Genomic DNA, 22,417 nt, shown 5'->3' with positions numbered 1-22,417 from the left:
ATACCATAGCGGATCTGTTAAGTCGTCAAACACAACAGACCCACGAGTGGGAAATTCATATGCAAGTTATTCATCCATTCTTTCAGATGTGGGGACAACCTCAGATAGACCTATTTGCCACCCACGAAAGCGCCAAATGCCCAAGCTTCGCCGCCAGATATCCCCACCCACTGTCCAAAGGCAATGCGATATGGATGAACTGGTCAAACATATTTGCGTACACTTTTCCACCTCTACCACTCGTGCCACTAGTAGTACGCAAACTACAGCAGCATTCTCTGACCCTCATCCTAGTTGCTCCAACGTGGGCCAGACAGCCGTGGTACACCACACTGATACAACTGTCGGTAGTACAGCACCAAAAATTACACCTATCTCCACACCTCTTAACACAGAGCAGTGAAGAGATCAGACCCCCGGACCCAGCTCAGCTCAACCTTGCGATCTGGCTCCTGAAATCCTAGAACTTGGATATTTGAACCTTCCTCCAGACTGCATGAATGTCATAAAAGAAGCTAGACGTCCAACCGCTAGGGCATGTTATCCAGCCAAGTGGAAACTATTTGTAATGTATTGTCACAACAACAATATTAATCCTCTAGATGTGTCTATTCAACACATCATAGGATACTTACTGCACCTCCAAAGATGCAACTTTGCCTATACGTCTATTAGACTACATCTTGCTGCAATAGCAGCATATCTGCAAAACAGACTTCTATCTCTATTCGAGTTACCCTCTATTCGAGTTACCCTCCTCCGCTCCTACGACCCAGCTCCCCTTAACAACATACCCTCCACACTCCGCACCATTCCAACGATTCATCCAAATCCCCTTAGACCCCCCACGCAAAACAACAGAATTTCTATCCTTAGTAACCTGAGAAAAGTCCCCCTCTCTCTAGAACCCCCTTCCATCCTCGACACACCCCGTCTCAAATGCACCCTCCTCAACTGCAGATCGGCCTCTAGGCACTCCTCTGCAATCGCTGATCTCATCTTATCACTGGACCTTGACCTAATCATCATGACTGAAACCTGGCTAACTGAATCTTCTACACCCATATTGGACATACTGGTTCCCCCCAACTACCACATCACCAGACTAGACCGGGTTGGTCAAAAAGGTGGGGGAATCGCATGTATACACAGGAGTAACCTCTCTGTCTTGAAAGTAACCTCTCCCTCCCTAACCTCCTGTGAATACATTTGCCTCGATATTATCAGTGAGGGCAAACCGATATGCTCTCTACACAGCATCTACCACCCACCAGGTGACAACTTTACCTTCTCGCAACAAATCATGGATTGGATCACAACCAATTCAGGGCGACAACTCACACAAATATACCTTGCTGACTTCAACCTTCACTGGAACGATCATAATGACGCGGTGGTAAATAATCTTTAAAACTTCCTCGACGCCCTTGACCTCACCTAAATATGCAACAGCCCGACCCACGAGAAAGGCTCTATCATCGACCTTATCATCTCCAAAGAGGACTCTATCCAACTCGAATCTATCCAACCCTGTGACTGGACAGATCATCACATTGTCACATTCTTCATCAACGAAAAAGTCAAATTTAACCCGGCTCAAGCCTTCAAGCCCAAAGTCTGGAAAAGGGACCTGAAAAAACTCAATCCAAACTCTCTACCCCCCAACAGCTGCAATATATTACTTCCTCCCACTGGCGTTACGGATGTCCAATCCTTGACGGATCACTACCTCAACGCTATGACCTCCATAGTTAACGAAGCTGCACCTATGCAGCTAAAAAGAGCATCCACAAAAATGTCCAATCCTTGGTACGACGGGAGTCTCAATGACGATAGACGGGCCATGCGAATGGTAGAGCGCACTTGGAGATCAGCTCCCTCCGCACTGCACTTAAAAACGCTGAAGAAAAAGAGAAATGCCTACTTCAGGAAAATAAAACGCACAAAATCAGATTTCTTCAGCCGTCAGCTCGACCAAGCCAAAAATCGTCCGAGAAAGCTGTTTGAGCTAATCAGAACACAATCCAAGGAACAACCCCAACCACTCAGCACTCTGGGCGAAGCACCCTCCTGTGAAGACTTCGCTTCTTTCTTTATCCAAAAAACAGACAACATAAAGAACGATCTCCTCATTGACGTAAGTCTCTACCCCTAAACCCCTCTGCACAGCACCCACTGAACCAAAAAACAATGCTACATGGTCATCCTTTGCCACCTACTCGGAAAAAGAAATTGGCAGACTGCTCAGCACTGTGAAACCAGCCAACCACCTCACGGACCCCCTTCCTGCCAACGCTGTCAAAGACCTTACCCCGTCGCTCCTCCCACTCTGGACTAAAAGTATCAACAGCTCACTCCAACAAGGGACCATCCCGACTCCCTCAAAGTTGGACAAGTCACACCTCTACTAAAGAAACCTACAGCCGACCCCTCTTATCTAAATAATTACCGTCCCATTAACAATATTCCGACTCTTGCCAAATTGCTGGAAAAATGCGCACAAACTCAATTGACTAGACACATTAATCAGTTTGATCTACTCAACCCTCATCAATCAGGCTTCAGAGCGGATCACAGTACAGAAACTGCTATGATTCACATAATTGACGACGCCCTCCAAATCCTGGATCAAAACGATACCTGCCTCCTTATCCTTCTTGATCTCTCTTCTGCATTCGACACCGTCAAACATGAGAACTTACTCGAGCTCCTAAACACAAGAATGGGTATATCTGGAACTGTGCTCAAGTGGTTCACGTCCTTTTTACACAACAGAACGCAGAAATTAAAGAGAAACAACTTGATGTCTTCTCCAATACCGGTATCGCTAGGCGTCCCACAAGGATCCTCCCTATCCCCAACTTTGTTTAACCTAGTTATGGAACCTCTCACCACCTTGCTACAAGCATCCAATGTTCAATTCCACATGTACGCCGATGACACCCAACTTTATCACAAATTACAATCGCCCAAAGACATTATGCTCTTGAATTCAACGATCAGAAGCACCCAATCATGGTTGGGCGCTAATCATCTCAAACTCAATGCTCTTAAAACAGAGTTCCTCTTGATCTCACCCCCTGCGAAGATCACTACCACTCAAATCTGGCTTAAACACCTAACCGCACTCAATGTTCATCCCACCATCGATGTGTAGAGCCGCGAGAAGGAATCAATGCGGCGATAAAAATTGGCCTGCGAGAAATTAAGGAGAGGTTAAGGCTGGGCGGAGATTTTCTGTCAGGCTGGGAGCCTGCAGGACGGAGCAGCTTACCTATGTTAGGTGGTGCAATGTTGGGCTGAACGGGGAAGGAACATCGGGGGGGGTTAGAAGCCGTGGGAATTAATCCGAGCGGTATTATCCACAGGTGCAATCGCCTAAGGAGAAATTACAATCTGTCAGGGCTAGGCTAGAGTCAACCAAGCGGTTGGCAAGGGGGCTCCAGGACAGCGTGGCTTACCTCGATGAGAGTGGAACAATGTCCACACACTTCTCAGCACAATGGCTGCAATGGCAATCGAAAGGGGACTACCTCCTTGGTTTAAATAGTACGTGTAGGCGGCGGCCATCTTGAGTGAGGGAAAGTGGTGGGTCGAACGTGATCTTTGTGAAGTGCAAGGGAGTAGGGAAAAGAGGGGGTTGATGCGATTGAGGTGCACTAGAGTGAGTGAAAAGCCAAGATTATGATTTAGAGTAACCAATGCTGCATTTGTTAATTAGAATACGTCAATATTGGTTCCCCACAATTTTAACATAGTAGAGTCATTGGAGCAATTTGAAGAATTTAGGCGGGCATAATGTAATAGAAGCAGAACAAGAGACTTAGCTGGTAAAAACATAGAGAAAGTTACCAAAACCTTGCTGGATATAACTAGGATTGGTAATTTGGTGTATTTAGTAGATTAAAAATTATTCAGCATATAATTGCAATTGAAAAAAGTTGGGCACATGAGTATTTACAGGAGAGATGTCCAATCTTCATTCCTGTTCAAACCAGTTCTTATACTGTCCATTAAAATAATCATTCTCAGTTCTTCTTTGTTCAATAGTAGAGCCATGTCGCCTCCACGTTGGGGTAGTTTGAGATCTTTAAGGACAGTCCATTTGAAGTCATTCTCAGTACGACCTTCTTGCATGAAATGATCGACCAAAGGGGCGTTAGGGGTTTTGCATCAAACCCAACTCCGGTGTTGTCCAATCCTGGTTTTGATTTTCTGTTTGGTCTACATCTAATGTGCATAGTAAATCCCTGTCTTCAATAAATGAATGAATGAATGAAGGGATAAAAGGGAATAAAGGGATAATCTTCAATAAGTTTAACCATAGACATACTGTCTCTCACATAGCATTGGGTTATTGGCACACAATCTTTAATGAAAAAATTGACATAGTGTCCGAGAGGCTCAAGAATTGAGATACACCCGGAAACTATGGGTGTTCCTGGTGGAGTTTTGGCATTTTTGTGCACCTTAGGCAGGGTATAAATTACCGGGATTCTTGGTGCTTTGATATTGAGGAATAAAAATTCCTTCTGGTTGATGAACCCTACCTCTAGAGCATCAGTTATTTTGGAAATGAGTCCCTGTAGTTCCTTAGTGGGGTTGGTGGGGAGTCTCATATAATGATCAGTATTGGAGAGCTGCCTAAAGGATTTCAGTAGTGTATATGTCTCTATCTTGAAGAACAATGCCACGTCCCTTATCTGCACTCTTGATGATTAATGATTCCGTGGATTTGAGTGATCTAATTTCTTTCTTTTCTTCAAGGGATAAATTATATGGAATGAATTTCTTGGTCTCCTTGAGTATTGTGAGATCCTTAGTAACCATTTTCTCAAATACAATCACCTCCGGCTGGACCATGCCCACTGTAGGTGAGAAAGTGGATGGTGGCCTAAAAGGGGTCCTGGATATAGTCATAGGTGAGGGATTAAGTTGGAAAAAAGCCTCTAATCTAATCCTACGGAAAAACCTTAGAATTTCCGTGTGTAAGTCAAGAAAATTGGTTGGTATATTGGGAACAAAGGACCATGCGTTACTGAGGAGAGATGTTTCTGCCTTGGAAAGATTGTGTCAATAGATTAAAGATAGGAATAGTCTGAGAGGTGGACATATTATTTAGGGCCATTCCTGGGCACTAAGTGCAGTGATGCGATTAAGAGTATATGGTGCTGGGAGGTTGTCCTTACGAACTCCACAGCACCATAATGGCTACACTGAAGACTGACAAGTTTAGTACCAAACTTCTCAGCACATTAAACCTGCACTGATGCCAGTGTGGGATTTATTGTAAAATGCACCAGAGGGCATCTTAGAGATGCCCCCTGAGAACCTAACTTACACGTCTGGGCTGAGTGGCTGCAGAGGCTGCCACACAGCAGACATGTTGCTGGACCCCTGGGTGGAGAGCCCCCGCTCTCCTGGGCCTGCAACAATGCACATCCTGGGCGAGGTGCTAGGTCTCCTCCCCCAGGATGGGTAGGGGGAGCTTCTCCAGACCATTTGCTGTACCCAGCAACTGGCCCCCACCAGTTCCAACCTGGCGGGAAGACTGCCGGGAAAAACTACGTCAGGAAGGGGGGTGTGCCAGCCTCACACCTCATTTAGGGGAGACGAGCTGAAGCACCACCCCAGGCTCCGGCATCTTGAAGATGGGGAGCCCTGCCCAATCCCAGCTAGGCTCCGGCCCCCCTCCCACAGGAGAGGAGCAGGCTAGGGGGTGTACCCACCCCAGGACAGGGACCTATTGGTCCCTGCCCTTGCCCTACCTGTAGCGCCCCTAAATTCTGTATTTAGGGGCTCCATGAACCTTCCTTCCTCTGATCCCGATACCAAAAAAAGAAAAAAGATCAAGAAGAAGACCCGCCAAGCAGCTGCTAACAGGATGACACCTACTGACATGGCCCCAGCCCACCGGCCTGTCGATTCTGGAACCTGCTCCTGCCTAAATCCTGGCGACTCCTGCGGACAGCAACCTTGGGACACCCAGAGGACCTGCCTGCCTTGATCCTCTTAAAGACTGGGACTCCCATCAGTAGAGACTCTGCTGCAACAACCCCCCTGGTGCCAGCCAGGAAGCTCCAGACCAGCCCAGCCCAGCCCACTCTGCACCCGCCAAGCCCGGCCCGTGCCAGAGTGATCCAAGACCACAAGGACGTCCCCCTGGCGACTGGGACCCAAAGTCCAGTGCCCAAAAACCCTCCTCGAGACGATGCCTGCAGACTCAGAACCAGGGCCCCCCCCCCCAACCGCGACCAGCTGAGGGTAAGCTTTTTCGACACCCAAAGGCACCCCTGTACCCGGCGTCCTACAGCCCCCTGTGCCTCCCTTTGGGGTACCTACCTGTGCTCCAAGACCCCAAATTACCTTTCGACGTGCTCGTCGCCCCTGGAGAGTCTCCGCCCCCGAGCCTGCAGCCTTAGTTCCCCTTTTACCTTTTCCATTGGATAACATTGAGCGCCCGACAGCTCAAAAGCACCCTGCACCCAGCCGCCAGAGTACCGCTGGCTGTGCCACCTTTGTCCTATCCTGCTTCCCCCTTTGTCCTAAGCAAGTGCCCAGGAGCCCAGCTCCCACAGCCCCGTGGCCTGCTAACCAGCAACCACCAACCGGAGACCCCCTGTCCCCTATTGGATATCATTGGGCCTAACTACCTCTGCACCCGGCCGCCCCTACACCGCAGAGGGTGAACCAACTGTACTTACCGGACACTGGGGGGCCATTGAGTCTATGCCCATAACCACAACTTCACCAGTCGAATACTCGCCAGGAAACCGGTAGCTCACTTACCTGCCATTGACTGGTTTGACGCGAAAAATCTTCTGTCTACTTTTGAAAACATAAAATATTCATATAAAATCATCCGAATTCTGAAATACTTACCTGTGATCAGGAGAGGAGCCAGTACTGTACCCTGTAGCCCAGTACTGAACTGCAAAAGTAATTCCTAGCGGGTTTACTAGTAACTTATATTTTCTCCATAGGAACCCATTGTCTGCTTTTCTATGAAATTTCTTTTAAGTGTCTACTTTTGGAAACTAGAAATATTCTTTAAAAATCATACGAAATACTGAAACATAATTACTTACCTGTTTTGAGTTCAGACCCCAGTGCTGGCCTCAGAAGCCCAGTACTGGATTACAAAAGTAACGAGACCGTACTTTACCTGCAACCTGAATTTTCTCCCATTGGATAATATTGCCAGATTTCTGTTGAAAAGTTTTTAAGTGTGAACTTTAAAAATAGCTTTTTATTCCTGAAAAATCACTACAATACTTAAAACGTTTTTTCAAAACTGTTTTCAGCTTCGACCCCAGGACTGAACCTGGGAGCCAGTCCTGGAATTAGCAAAGTAATCTACAAAGTAGTCAACTGTGTTTATATAAGGAAATCCATTGAGCTCAATGCTAAATTGTGTATAGATTTGTGTTGCCTACTGCAACCCCTGTACCTATTGTATTTACAAAGTTAATTGCCTTCCTTCAAAGTACTCATCTGAGACCTCTCATATTGAGAACCGTACATGTTGATACCTGTTGGTTCTAGAAATAAAACAACTATATCTTTTGATATAAAAACAATTGGCCTGGCATTCGGTCTTTGAGTGTGTGAAACCTTTTGCAGACTGAGTGTGTACAACAAATGCTTTACACTGTCCTCTGGTACTGCCTTACTGCTTGACCAAGCTACCACTTTAGAGAGTAAGTCACACCTGGCTTTAACCTCTGTGATACCTCTGGGGTTTGTGGACTCTATACACACTGTACCTTATTCTGGTCCAGTATATATAGAGCCACTTTCTCACACAGTTGTAATTACTGTTTCATGATTACTTTTTCTACTCTGTGTGATATGCCTAGATATCATACTGTGACATTTCCTGGATAAAAGGAAAGTCAGGTTTTCATACAATTTTCAACTCCACACTTAGTACTTTTTCCATAAAAACAGTCAATGTAATCCTATGGGAGAAAATCAGTGTTCGAGGCATATGAGTTGTAGATCATATGCGTTAGCATAGATCGCCATCTGGTGTTGGGCTCGGATGTTTGCACTTTGTTTTTGTTAGAAGAAGTATTTGTAGTCACGTGGTAGTCGATGACTCCTTTCGGTGATAGTGTGCATGGGAATCGATTCCATCCTTAGATCGTTTTTTTCCGCCATCGGGTACGGATGTTTATTGGTGCACTCTGCTTCAGTATCGTTCTCAAACCCCTTCAATGGGCAATCCTCTACCCTCAACGGTATTGTCTTCGATGCGCTTTCCCATTCTTCGTGTATCGTCCAAACTGTGAAACCGTGGATCGAGAAACTTAGAGGCAGGCCGTCGGGCCTACCCGGGCCAACCACGGCAGCAGTCGATGGAACGGACATCGATCAAACTATGTCCCTGGTGTCGTTCTAAATTTCCACGCATTCGACCTGCACAATGTCTGCAACCCATATCTCTCCACGGAACACGAAGAATCCTCTGCAAAGCGTGTCGATCATTCCGATCGAAAAAGACCGTCCGTAATCGTCGGGCTCGACGTCACGATATGCAACGCGGCAGCGGCTCGGTACCAGACATCTTCAGCAACGAAACACAACACAGTTCTGCCGCAGAAGCCGACGAAGAAGAACTGGTCTCCGTGACCGAAGCGGACTGTGACATGGAAGAAGACCTCATTGTCACTCCGGCTCAACAGACCGTGAGTATAGACCCCCAGTTGCTCACTCAACCTAAGGGAAACGCTCCATTTGCGCCCTCGGGCTCTGGTCAACACTGCGCAAAATTTTGATGCCCCGCCCACAGGCCCGGCTACGAAACACAAACCTTCCGGCTCTGGCTTGGCCAACCCCAGTCCAGTGCCGAACCAACACCGAAACATAAGGACAAACACAGGACTCCTCCCATGTCGTCGATACCAAGGACATCTACGGTGCCAACCGCCTCGGACCGGAAACCCTCCAAGCCAAAGAAGCAAGAACCGAAGTCGTCCAACTCGAAATCTTCGGAGCCAAAAAGCTCCACACCTAAAAGCTAGGAGCCGACAATCTCTGCGCTGATAGGTTCAGGGCCGAAACAAACCACTCCCAAAACTACACAGCCTGAACTGACTAAAACTAAAGAACTGGTTCCCAAATACTCCGCACCCAGAGACACCGAACCAAAATCTTCGTTGCCGAAATCTACTCCATAAGGGACAGAGACTCCTTCCAAAGAACTTCCATCTGAACAACCAGCTCCGTATTGATCCCAAAACTGAACACCTAATGGCTACTCTTCCCAAACAACTGAAGTCAGACCTCTCCCACAAGAGGCCCCTATACCTCTTAAGCAATAAATAGACATGGGTAGTTGCCCTTTTCCCCCTTATATACCTCCATCTCCTCGTCCTATTCCAAACATCACACCATCAAACTCACCACCTTCAATGTTATCAGACTCACAGGATGGCAATTTCGATGATGGGGATGGAGATGGGGACGCCATTGGGGACGATGATCATCACATCCCACAAGACACAGACTTAGCACATGACACTGACCCATGGGATGATTACGATAAGGATCCAGATATACCTAATGAAGCAGACAGATCTTTATCCCTCTAGACCTTCCCCACCTGATGACAATATTGGCTTGCACAACTCATCAACAGGGCTGCCCAATATCACGGGTGGAACTACATAGTGACCCTCTAGAAGAGGATTTCCTTGTCGAAACGTTTACACATTCCCACAGGTCTACCAACACTCTACCAATGTTAAAGGGCATGTTAAAACATACAAATGAGGTATTCAAGGATCCAGTTAGAGCCCGAATATTGACACCTCAGGTAGATAAAAAATACAAAGCTGCTTCTTCGCTCCTTGTATACATAAGAAGCCCGCAAGAGAGCTAACTCTCAAACAACTGGTGATGCTCCTTCTCCTGATAATGAGTCACAGCCTATTGATGCATCGGGCAAAAGGGTAGCTTCCCAGGCTGCCAACTCATGGCGTATTGCCAATGCGCAAGCCTTATTGGCACGTCACGACAGAGCACTTTATGATGAACTAGAAAAAACTCTACAGCATTTGCCAGATGAACATCAGGCCAAAGCTAAACCCCTCATTCAGGAAGGGAAGCTTATCACAAACACTTCCATAAAATGCACCCTAAATGCTGCAGACACAGCTTTGTGTGCTATTAACACTGGCATAGTCCTCAGAAGACATGCTTGGCTTCGAATCTCTGGATTCAAGCAGGAGGTACGATCCTCAATACTTAATCAGCCCTTCTATAAACATCTTTTCGGGCCAACAAGGATACTTCAGTAGAAAAAATGAAGAAAGATACTGACACTGCGAAATCCATGGGAGTCCTACAATTACCTTCTAGCAGGGGCTCCTTTTGTTGCTCCTTCTACATGGGTGGCTCAAAAATAATTTCATCAGAGAATCCCTCCTCTTCTTATAAAGGGAATTACCTAGTCTCTCCAGAGCCTATTTCCGCGGAGGTTACAGGGGGAACAATAACAAGGGCAGAGGTAGAGGCAAATCCACCCGCACTTCCCCTGCCAACTAACAGTGACTTTCCCCCACTACCCCCTGACCATTCCACTCCCGTCAGGGGACGTCTCTCACAGTTCCTACCTGTCTGGAATTCCATGAACTCAGACAAGTGGGTAATACAAATGATCCAAAATGGTTTTTGCCTGGAACTTATAGGCACTCCACCAACAATCCTTCCCTGAGAGCGGGCAGTGTCACCAGAACACCTCACCCTGTTATAACAAGAGATCCTCTCTCTCTTAGATAAGCGTGCAATAGAACCAGTCTCCTTGCCTCACTAAGGAACAGGAGTGTTCTCCCTATACTTTTTAATTCCCAAGAAGGATGGCTCTCTCAGGCCCATACTGGACCTCAGACAGCTAAACCTCTACATTTAATCAGATCACTTATACATGGTCACCCTACAACAGGTTCTTCCATTGCTTCAGCAAGGCGACTTTCTTTCCACTCTAGATATAAAGGACGCCTATTTTCACATTCCCATTCACCCCGCTCACAAGAAATATTTCAGGTTTGTGGTGGACGGTCAACACTACCAATTCAAGGTCCTCCCATTTGGGGTTACCACAGCACCAAGAGTATTTGAAAGTGGCTAGCATTAGTAGAAGCTCATTTAAGAAGACAACACATTCACGTCTTCCCGAACTAAGACGACTGGTTAATAAAAGCCAAGTCACAACACAGCTGCCTATGCCACACTCAAAAAAAGTTCAAGGCCTCTAAGGGTGGCACAATAAGTGCTGCAGCCCTTAGGGGCCTGCCGCGGTCACAGTGCCCTGGGTATCTGGGGCTGACTTATGGCCGCCTTGGCAGTTGTAAATAACTCTGCCATGTTGACTATACGAACACTATCTACCAAAATTTAAAAAAAGCCCTTCGTGATTAAGATCCATATTCTTACTTAATGACTGTAATGAATGATCCCTCAGTGCTATTTCAGAGTAACCTAGCGACCTTAAAAGTAGCAAAGCCCAATTCCTTAAATGTGCGTGTTTTACCTAACCACTTACCTCTCTTTGTATTTATCCATTTTAAAGACATGAATTATAGTAATCAATAACTTATGTGCTTTTAAAGCCAGTTTGTATACTAATTTAGGGGGAGGTGCGGTGCAGCACTGTATCACTTGGCTTACGGTTTGATCCCTAGCGGCAGCTGGGCCCAGCACCATGTGATTCTGGGGAATAGCTCGCTTAATCTCCCCGACAGCCCTCAATGCCTTGGGAGCCTTAGGGGTGATTTGTTTGCGCTTTACAAATACTGGGTTATTTTTTTTTTTGTTAATATTGGAAAAAAATAACAGTTTAATGTAAGACAAAGACATTTTGAAGAGGCTCAGTGATTTAGTTAGTGATGTGTGATCCTGCCTATAAACTGAGATGTTCTAGTGTTTATGAATTAAACAAGCTACCCATGATGGTAAGTAAGTTTTACTTTCATTCCCCTTTCTGTTATTTGGAATGAACAGGGAATGGTTCTAGAAACCCCAAACCCTTTACATATGTATAAAAGTAGCATAAATGTAACCAATAGAGCATGAAGCATGCCATCTGGTTCACTAATGATATCTTTTGTTTTGCTTTAGGCGAGCTTTGTAGCATCTGAAAACAGGACAGACATTGCATTGGATGATCCTAACTTCTGGCAGAAATGGGCCAAGAAAGCTGATCTCGACATAGATTCTCTTAACAGCAAGGTAAAGTATTTGGTAAAAACCTACAAATATAATGTGAATAATGAGGGAGAGTTCAGTGATGGACTGTAATTGGCAGATGTTGATGCATGACTGGGTGTCAAGGTGAAATTTAGAGAGTTAGGTCTGCGTGGGTAGTGTAGCATAACTAGGGGAGGGAGACTCAAACTGAAAATGTGGCACTTGCAAGGCATTGCTTCAAATTGCTGGTGGTATTATGTACACCAGATGGGATGTAGTCTAGTGCATCGCTTGCTGTCTTTGAACCTGGTTTCTAATACCTGCTTCGATACCTGGGTGAAGAATTACAGTTCTAGACAAATTACTAGATTTGTCTCTTAGTGTAACTGTACTTAAAAGCATATGTATGTGCAATTCTCCTGTGTGTAATTGTGTGTAACAAGAAATGCAGATAAAATAAGTACTTCAGCTGTCAATTTACATTTTAGCCATTTCATTCGGTCTGATGTTTGCAAGATCACTTGGATCCTTCCGGAGTCTCCATTTTCACCTGTGCACTGAGCTGCCTTTAAAGAAGTCTCATGGTGGCTAGCATGTATGGTCATTTGTGCCCTTCTAACAGTTTGCAGCAATTGGTAAATCTGTGCTTCCTCCTTTTTCTCAGTTGGAAGTTATTTGCAGGCACGTTCTTAACTTTTTTTTTAACTTTATTTTTGCTTAGACAACATGTATAAAAACATTCCCCCCCCCTACAAATGGCATCAGATAAAAACTTGCATACAAATCGATGGCCTCATTATGGCATTAAGGGGTAGAGGCAGCACAGGTCAAGCTACGGCCATGAGGAATGAAAGAAGCAAAGTATAAATAGGAGATGAATACGAACATGAGGAAGCAGCCGAATTCTACACAATGATCAAATCTAACAGTCCCCAACACCCTCCCCCTCCCCATCAGTCCCCGACCCCTCCGGCGTGAACAGTTCCTAACTAGTCCCCTCCAAGTCACTCAGGGCCAGCCCTGCATTACACATGACCCTCCAGGCGAGTAGGTCGTCTTGCAGCATATCAACCCTACGCGCGCACTGCATATGGGTCTCCTCCGCCAGAGACCATTCCCGGACATCTCTAAGCCATGCTGAGATCTCAGTAGCCCTCCGCCCCATCCAGGTAATGGCCAACCTACGTCGCGCCAGGACTAGCATAAGCTGCAGTAGCTTGTAGGAAAGGTTCCTTCTCTTAGGCCTAGGGACCAGGGCCAGGACACAGTGGAGCGGGGTATGATCCATCCAAAGGCCGGTAGTTGCGGCTATACGACCCACCACATCCGTCCAGAAGCTCCTCACCAAGGGGCAGTCCCAGGCCAAGTGCAAGAACCCCGCCCGCGCCGCCCCACATCTGGGGCAGGTGTCCTCCCCATCGCTTGAAATATGCTGCAAGGAAACCGGGGTCAAATATGTGCGGTGCATAAAATTAAAGTGTGTGAGCTTGAACCATGCATTGCATGTCACCTTACGTGTGAGGCTCCCTATACGCTTGCGCTGCCCCTGGTCCAAGGCCGTTCCCAGATCTATCTCCCAGGCCCCCCATGAGTGTTGGTTCGGCGGGGCTGAATCCTGACGCATGGCTGAATAAAGCTAGAAAATCCATCTACGACCCCTGCCACAGGTGAGAACGATGTTCAGAGTATGTGAGACTGGGGCGTCTCCGGGAACTGGGGCCAGGCCGCGTTCACCACCTCCTGAAGGCCCCGGTAGTGTAGTTATTGTCCCCCTCCCAGTCCAAAGGCCTCCTCAGCCTCTTCAAACGACACAAAGGATTCACCTGGGTACAGGTCAGCCAGGGCCACACAGCCTCCCGACCTCCAGTCCCTAAAGGACATGTGCTCTTCCATGGCGACTATGGGTGCCAAGATCCAAACCGGCAACTCCCTGTGGAAGAGGGCCCGTCCCAATACCCTCTCCACGAACCGCTGCCAGATGCCGGCTGTGTGGCTAGGTATGGGCGGAAAATCCGTTTCGCTCGCGGATTTTGCGGATTTTCGGGAAATTCGCAATCCGCGAGATTCGCGAATCTCCCGCAAAATCCGCAAATCCGCGAGCAGCGGATTTTGCTCGCACTGCTCGCACTGTTCGCGTGAGTTCGCGGCTTCCCAGTACAACTTCGCGCCCCGCGAATAAGTGCTAAATTGCAGAAATACGATCTTAGCAAAACTGAAACTACTTGCCAGGTTCAAAAGTTCAGGCTCATCATTAGTAGCCATTTCCTGTAGTGCTTCCTGAGGGGCCCCTCCAGAGTTCAGTTGCCAGTTGCAACTATTATGTGACCCTGCTCTGAACCTCAGAATAGTTACACATATGCCACAAAGGTCCTGAATTACAGCTAAGGGAGACAAGCAGGAGCCAGGCTGGAAGTTAAAATCCATTAAGCAGCCCCTAATTCATTATTGTCAGTTGGGGCAGGGCAGGTGTTGTAACTAATTTTGCAACAATGAAAGCACTTAGCAAGTGCAAAAGATCACTAATCAGGGCGCACTAAGGAAGCAGGTGCCAGCTAAAAAAATATTCTGTGACACATTAATCAGCCCCAAATTAATTCAGGTCACTTGAGGCAGGGAAGGTGTGCTTTGCTTTGCCGAAAATAATGTACACTGGACAACCAGAGGGTGTGGTGATGAAACAGAGGGTGGCATGGGTGGGCCAGAGGGTGGCATGAGTAGTCAGAGAGTGGCAGTGGTGATAGAGAGTGGCAGTGATGAAGAAGAGTGTCCCAAACAGCCTGGACACGTAGAAACAACAAGTTCGCAAAACTTGCGACCCGACAGGTAAGTTCGCAAATTGCGAAATTGTAAAAACCCTCGCGAACTGGCAGAAACACGGGCGAACACAAAAAAAAAAAATCCGCTAATTCGCGGGAATTCGCGGATTTTGCGGATTGCGAGTTCGCAAATCCGCAAAATTCGCGAACGCGAGATCCGCAAAATTCGCCCATGCTTATGTGTGGCTCACCACGTAAGGTAGGGCCAGATCTGCGCCCGACCCTTCATTAATGCAACCTGTAACGTGCTTTCAGTTGCTCTCCCGGCCAAGAGTTGCATCTCCCAACTGTCCACTTCCGCGAACCACTGTGCTGCCGGCAGTAGTTGTGCCGCATAGTAATTCAGATCAAACCTCTGAGCCTCTAGGCCGCCTTCCTCCCAGCTCCGGACCATGGTATGCAGAGCAACCCTGCTATGACGTCCCGCCCAAGCAGAGACGCGAGCAGCGTCTCCCCGACCCCGCTTGGCGACATTCTCGAGCACTTAGCTCTTCCTGTGTTTAAACTGACGCTCCATGAGCTCGTGAGAACTTTTAGACTGTAAAGTGATTTTAGCGATTTTAGCGCTGTTTTAAAAGGAGAATTACTGTCTGTATTTTTCACTCTGTATAATAGTTCACATTGAAAAACTTCACTTACTTACATGCACTGAGGGAATCGATCCGCTGTACCCAGACCTGTGCCTGCACGCCCAGCCCGACCCTCCAGCCAATCACAGGCGCGGAAGGCGGGGCAGAGCCAGAAACAACCAGGGAGGCGAGCGGTTAGCGCTCTAGCTCTCCCCTACTCGAGGGTATAAAGACAGCGAGGAGGCGGCCAATTTCGCGGTAAGGGGGACGGTGGCAGCTCTCCCCGACCCCGCTTGGCGACATTCTCAAGCACTTAGCTCTTCCTGTGTTTAAACTGACGCTCCATGAGCTCGTGAGAACTTTTAGACTGTAAAGTGATTTTAGCGATTTTAGCGCTGTTTTAAAAGGAGAATTACTGTCTGTATTTTTCACTCTGTATAATAGTTCACATTGAAAAACTTCACTTACTTACATGCACTGAGGGAATCGATCCGCTGTACCCAGACCTGTGCCTGCACGCCCAGCCCGACCCTCCAGCCAATCACAGGCGCGGAAGGCGGGGCAGAGCCAGAAACAACCAGGGAGGCGAGCGGTTAGCGCTCTAGCTTTCCCCTACTCGAGGGTATAAAGCACCTCGTCGGCCCAACGCGCAGTGTTGACGCGCAGTGTGGCGCCTACTCCTGCGCCTAAGACGAGCCGAAGACCAGCCCGTCTGCGCCCGTCCGCGACTGGACGTGGCTAGGGGCCGGGGGATATGGCGTCCACAAGTGTTCTCCCTGTGCTGACTTACTCTAGACAGTCCTTATTGGATCTGGGCAGGTATGTTTCTACACTGTGCCATTATAGGGCTGATTGCTGCTTCGAGGGGCCTTTTACCTGCAGGGCTTGCTCTACACAGTTTACTAGCAATACTGTAATAAGTCCTTGCTACAAACAATCGATCCCTACTGACCTTACTGAACACTCAACCAAGATAACAGCTAGCCCTCCCAACGATCCCCCTCTAAACTGTAAGAACCTTTTGTGCAATGTACGCTCATTAGTGTCTCACTCCATTCAGGTTTGGGACCTTATCACTTCTGAGAGCCCACATTTTTGTTTCTTAACTGAGACCTGGCTTAAGCCCCACACCGTCCCAGCTATAACTATGGGAGTGCCGGCAGGGTACAAAATAGTGAGGATGGACCGCCCTATTAAAACTGGGGGGGGGGTTAGCCATTGTTTTTAAACAGGAAATGGAGGTGGTGATTATTGAGACAGAATGTAACCCACAAATGGAGCTTATGATCTTTAGCATTAACCCCAGCTCTAGGGAATCTAGGAAAGGAGCACTAGTTTACCGGCCTCCGGGCACTGCTGGGAACTTCTCTATCCAACTTGTGGAAGCACTTGCCCCCCATATGCAAATGAACTCTGATTTCATTGTGGTAAGGGATTTTAATGTCCACTGCGATATTGCGACATGTCTTGAGGCACAGACCCTCCTGGCTGACCTATCCACACTTGGTTTTAATTTGGCAAATCAGGGACCTACCCATGTAGCAGGTCATACCCTTGATCTTGTGCTATACAATTCCCCCTATATAAATTGTCTCCCTCCTTACCATGTGGACTGGACTGACCACGCCATTATCGAATTCTATACTCGCTCCAACCATAAGACAAAAGGCATCCGGAGGAGCATGGCAGATGTCAGAAGACCCTGGAACAAACTAACTCCTGAGGGTTTTAGGGAAAAATACTCAGAACCCAACTGGGTTGAAGTTGGGGACAATGTGACCTCAGCTTTAAATAAATTTAATGAAGCTATAACCTACAACCATTGATTGTGTTATTCCCCTGAGGACATACAAACCACGGCCTGCCCCTAAGCAAGAAGTGTGGTTCACAAACGACCTGAGACAGCTAAAGCTAACTACTAAGAAGCTAGAGAAACGATGGAGAGCCACTCGGAAAGTTGAGGACAAAGACAATCATAGGGCCTCCCAAAAAAGCTACCATAAAGCCCTTCGGGCCGCGCGGAAACATCACATCGCAGCCCAATTATCAACAGCTGGCAAGAACTCCAAAGTTCTCTACCAAATACTACAAACATTCACTAAGCCCTCGGCCTGTGAAACGGATGGGATTGAGTCCCAGGAACTGTGTAATAATATTTCACAGTTCTTTGTCAGAAAAATTGATGGCATTTATGCTAAGATCTTAGCCTCAAAATCGACTGCTAATAGCCTTAACTCTGCTGATAGCATAACTAGCTTAGTAGGTAACAAGTTCAGTAAACTTACGGAATTCCCACCGGTATCCATGGAGGAGATGACCACCTTAATCACTCAGACAAAGAGTGGATGCCCTTCAGATATCATCCCTGCAAGGGTCATGGCTCTTCTGAGTGACGAGCTGGGGGTTGGAATCCGACAGGTCATCAATCTTTCACTGAGCACAGGGGAAGTTCCCCTTGGTTGGAAGCAGGCCTTGGTAAGACCACTACGGAAAAATAACTCCATTCCGTGGACAAATTTGACAAACCTGAGACCCATTTCTCTCCTCCCTTTCCTAGGGAAGCTTACTGAGAAGTTTGTGAACGGGCACTTGTCTAGATACATCGAGAGTGCAGGGGTGCTTGATCCATCCCAGTCGGGGTTCAGACCCAGGCACAGCACAGAGAGTGCCTTACTGTCTGTCGCTGACGATCTTCGTATGCTACAGGATAAAGGGTTTTCCGTTATCCTGGTGCTCCTAGATCTGTCAGCGGCGTTTGACACTGTCTCTCATGAGATCATGACCTCCAGACTAAGTGACATCGGTCTGGAAGGCAAGGCGCTGGCCTGGCTAAGAAGTTTTTTTACCAAGTTTAAGTTTAAGTTTAAAATATTTATTGAGCGCAACATACACCTAGACGGTTTCTTGGCGCTAACCCAGCACTCAGAGAGTCATACTGGGTCCATACCAGTCAGAGGAGGTTGAGATCCAAAGGGGGTGCCACAGGGCTCCTGCTTGAGCCCAACGCTTTTTAACATCTATGTGGCACCCCTAGCTAACATCATGAGATCTCATGGGTTCATCCCGGTATCGTATGCAGACGATACTCAACTCCTCTTTCCCTTTAAAACCATGACCCCTGAGGTGCGTAACTCCTTTGCACAGGGAATGAAAGAGGTGGCACATTGGATGGCAGCAAATTTCCTTCAGTGTAACGTCTCTAAGACTGAGGTTATGCTCTTTGGGGAAGCCAAACGTCTCTGGACTCCTGACTGGTGGCCTCAAGACCTAGGCCCAGTCCCCGTACCTAGAGTCGTTGTGAAAGATCTAGGAGTTAAGTTGGATCAGGAGCTTGCCCTTAAACATCATGCCAATCAAGTTGTAAGCTCCTGTTTCCATGTGATTGGCCTTCTCCGACGGGTATTTCCCATGTTACCTGATACAACAAGGAAAACATTAGTACAGTCGCTAGTGCTAAGCAGACTGGATTATTGCAACGGTCTGTTGCTGGCCGCCAATGAGGATGTTATGGCCAGGCTACAAGTCGTGCAAAATACAGCTGCACGGCTTGTTTTCAATGCCCCAGCCCGTACTCCCTCTATGCCACTTCTAAACAAACTCCACTGGCTCACTGTAAAACAGAGGGTGTTGTTTAAAACATGCTGCACCATTCACAAATGCCTTATTGGCAAAGGTCCCGACTACCTGACCAAAAAGTTCATTCCCTATACTCCCTTGAGGTCTCTGAGATCTGGAGAGCAACAATTGTTATGTGTCCCCAGGTTCTGGAAATCTAGACAAGGGGGAAGGGCTTTGTCAGTAGCCGGGCCAAAGCTCTGGAATGATCTTCCCTATGACATCAGAGTTTGTAAGGAACATTTTCCTTTTAGGAAAAAATTAAAAACTTTTCTGTTCAACTACTAGCTCTGTTAGGGCATTTGTTACACACTGGTCAGGGCTTTTGTTCACAGATGCTGCCAAAGGCGCGGAGATACTCCTTAGGGAGTCGAGTTCCTAGCGCGTTACAAGTCTGTAAATAAATAAAGAAATAAATAAATAAGTGTGCGGAATATTCATGGGGGAATGGGGCACAACGAGTTCTGAAGGACGTAGCGCGTCCTGGGGAGCATCACCATCTTCGCGACAGCTACCCTTCCCATAAGGGAGAGCGGTAGGGTATTCCAAAAGGTTACCGACTGCTGTAGGGACATAAGAATCCTCTCGACGTTCCGGGCGAGCACCTGCGCATCTGTTGGGGCCACCTGAATACCGAGATACCGGCATGCCTCCTGTTCCCAGCGCAGCCCAAGATCCGGTAGGTCCATTAGCGGTCCAGCACCGTATCCCGCCAGAGGATAAATCAAGGACTTACTGCGATTGATAGTCAGTCCCGAAGCCCCTCCGAAACGGTCGAGGTGCTGCAATAATATGGGCAGCGAGTCTCCCGGTGCCTTTAAATAAGAGGGCATCGTCTGCGTATAAGGACACCACGTTAGAAGTGTCCCCCACCTGAATACCCCCTTGCGCCATCTCCGACCGGATCCGAACAGCCAAGCGCTCTATGGCCAGTGCAAAGAGGAGCGGCTAGAGGGGACACCCCTGCCGCGTCCCCCGCCCCAAGCGCCACTCCTCCGAACGCCCCGCACCCAATCTCACTCTGGCACAGGGGGCCGTATACAGCAGACGGACCCAACAACAAAAGTTACGGCCCATCCCCATCACACGAAGGACCTCCAGCAGATGCCCCCAGTCAACGGTGTTGAACGCTTTAGCTAAGTCGATCGACACTATGACCAAGTGCTCCTCCATATCCCGGACTTCAGGGAGAATGTGGTTCAACCTCCGCAGATTCATGGCGGTGTTACGTCCCGGGATAAAACCGCACTGGTCCGAGTGTATCAAATGGGCCATATGCGGTGCCAGCCGGGCCGCTAAAAGTTTGGTCAAGATCTTCGCGTCCGTGTTTATCATAGTGATGGGGCGATACGCCTCTGAAACACACTTATCTCCTCCCGGCTTCAGGATCATGCAAATTTCGCCCTGGTTCATACTAGGCGGAAGGGCGCCACACTCAAAGGCCTCCAAATACACCTGCAATTGGAGATGGGCAAGGGTATCCCCATACGCCTGGTAAAATTCCGGGGGGAAGCCATCACTCCCCGGGGATTTGGCCCTCGGGAGGCCGGCCATTGCGGCCCGCACCTCACTCAACGCCAACTTTCCATCCAATTCCTCCAATGCTTCCCTCAAAAGGGTCTGGAGGGGCAAGTTCAGCAAACACGGTAGGTATGAGTTCTCGGTGATCGCGGGGTCCGCAGCATACACCGTCTGCAGGTGGTATTGAAGGACCCGGAGAATGCCCACCTCAGAGTGCACTACTCGCCCCGTAGGCCCCCGTAGTGCAACTATCCTTTCCGGAGTGAATTCCTGCCTAAGGATCCAGGCCAACACTCGGCCTGACTTGTCACCTTCCCTGTGTAGGCGTTGCCTGTATTGGCCCAGGGTATATTTAGCGAGCCGATCTAAGATGTCATGAACGCATTTCCGGGCTGCCCGTTCCGTCTCCTGATGTACGTCATCAGGATCCGGCAGTGTTTGCTGGCACAACAAGTTACCCTCCGCCTCCTGTAGGTCGCGGAGAAGCTGCTTCCTGACCCCATAGATGAGGCCCATACACTCGCCCCGTATCACTGCCTTCAGGGCATCCCACTTGGTAGAATAGGTGAGGGATCCCTCCTCCCAGTTCGTATCTAAGTAGTTAGTGAGTGCAGTCCGCACATGGTCCCTACCTACCGGGTCCTGTAGAAGGTCTCCCGGCATCCTCCAGGTCCGAGGGCAGCAGGGCTGTCCCTCCCGAATCAATACGCATGCCACCGAGGAGTGGTCAGACAAGAAGCGAGCCTGATGGGTGATCTCCAAGGAGACAGACGCATCTATGTTTGCGACCAAAACCCTGTCCAATCTGCGGTGCGTATTATGAGTGGGGGAAAAGCATGTGTACAGTTTTTGGGTCGGGTGTCATTGACGCCAGACATCGCTAACCCCTAAATTCACCATTACCTCTTGGAGTCGCTTCGTGCCTGCGCGGGGCGGGAGTCTATGTAACACAGGGTCCAGGACACAGTTAAAGTCTCCCAACCAGAGCAGGGGGGTCTCCAGGTCTGGAATAAGGACCTCCAGCAGGGTCAGAAAGTACTCTGGGTCATCTACATTGGGTGCGTATGAGTTTAATAGTACCAGATCTCTCCAATCCAGTTTTGCCCGCAGTAGCAGGTATCTGCCATTTATGTCTGCCTCCATGTACTGGATGGCAAATGGGACTCCGGGTACTACCCATATGAGGACCCCTCTAGCGTAGATAGAAAAGGAAGAGTGAAACATCTGGCCTGCCACTTTTTCCCCAATTTCCGGGCACCTTCATCGTCAAGGTGGGTCTCCTGTAGACACGCAATGGAGACCCCGTGTCTACGGAGGAAGGAAAGGACTCTGTGTCTCTTTACGCATGTTCCCAGCCCCCTCACATTCCAACTTAAAAACTTATACCCCATGGCCAGTCGCGTGGTCCAACCAGGGCCATTGTTTCACAACCCACGACCCGCCCACTCTGTGCCCGATCTGTAATACTACTGATGCCTGAAACAAATTCCCCCAACACCCCCCCCCAAAAAGCCCCACCTCCCCCTCCCACAAGCAATATTCCTGCAACAACCAAACATGCTGAAATTCCCTTCCCCTGCTGGTGCCAGGACGTACACAGCGATCCCATGTATCCAAAAGTACCCACCGCCCCAAAAATGAAAAAAGTGAAAACCCCCCTCCCCCAGTCCCCAGCACCCCCATCCTATTCAACAAAACATGTGC

At 48.3% G+C, this 22,417-nt stretch overlaps 1 protein-coding gene across 1 annotated transcript in view; it reads left to right on the top strand.

The window, feature by feature from the left end:
* The window catches only part of CHD8 (chromodomain helicase DNA binding protein 8), a 911,220-nt gene that overhangs the window by 469,993 nt on the left and 418,810 nt on the right, over positions 1 to 22,417 (top strand). Inside the window, exon 20 of the mRNA XM_086919771.1 lies at positions 12,124 to 12,234. Coding sequence (XP_086775897.1) covers positions 12,124 to 12,234 — 111 coding nt within the window. The remainder of the gene's footprint in view (positions 1 to 12,123; positions 12,235 to 22,417) is intronic.

This window comes from Lissotriton vulgaris, chromosome 5 (assembly GCF_964263255.1).
Source record: "Lissotriton vulgaris chromosome 5, aLisVul1.2, whole genome shotgun sequence".
Classification (NCBI taxonomy): domain Eukaryota; kingdom Metazoa; phylum Chordata; class Amphibia; order Caudata; family Salamandridae; genus Lissotriton; species Lissotriton vulgaris.
This window is presented reverse-complemented; position numbering and strand designations above follow the sequence as displayed.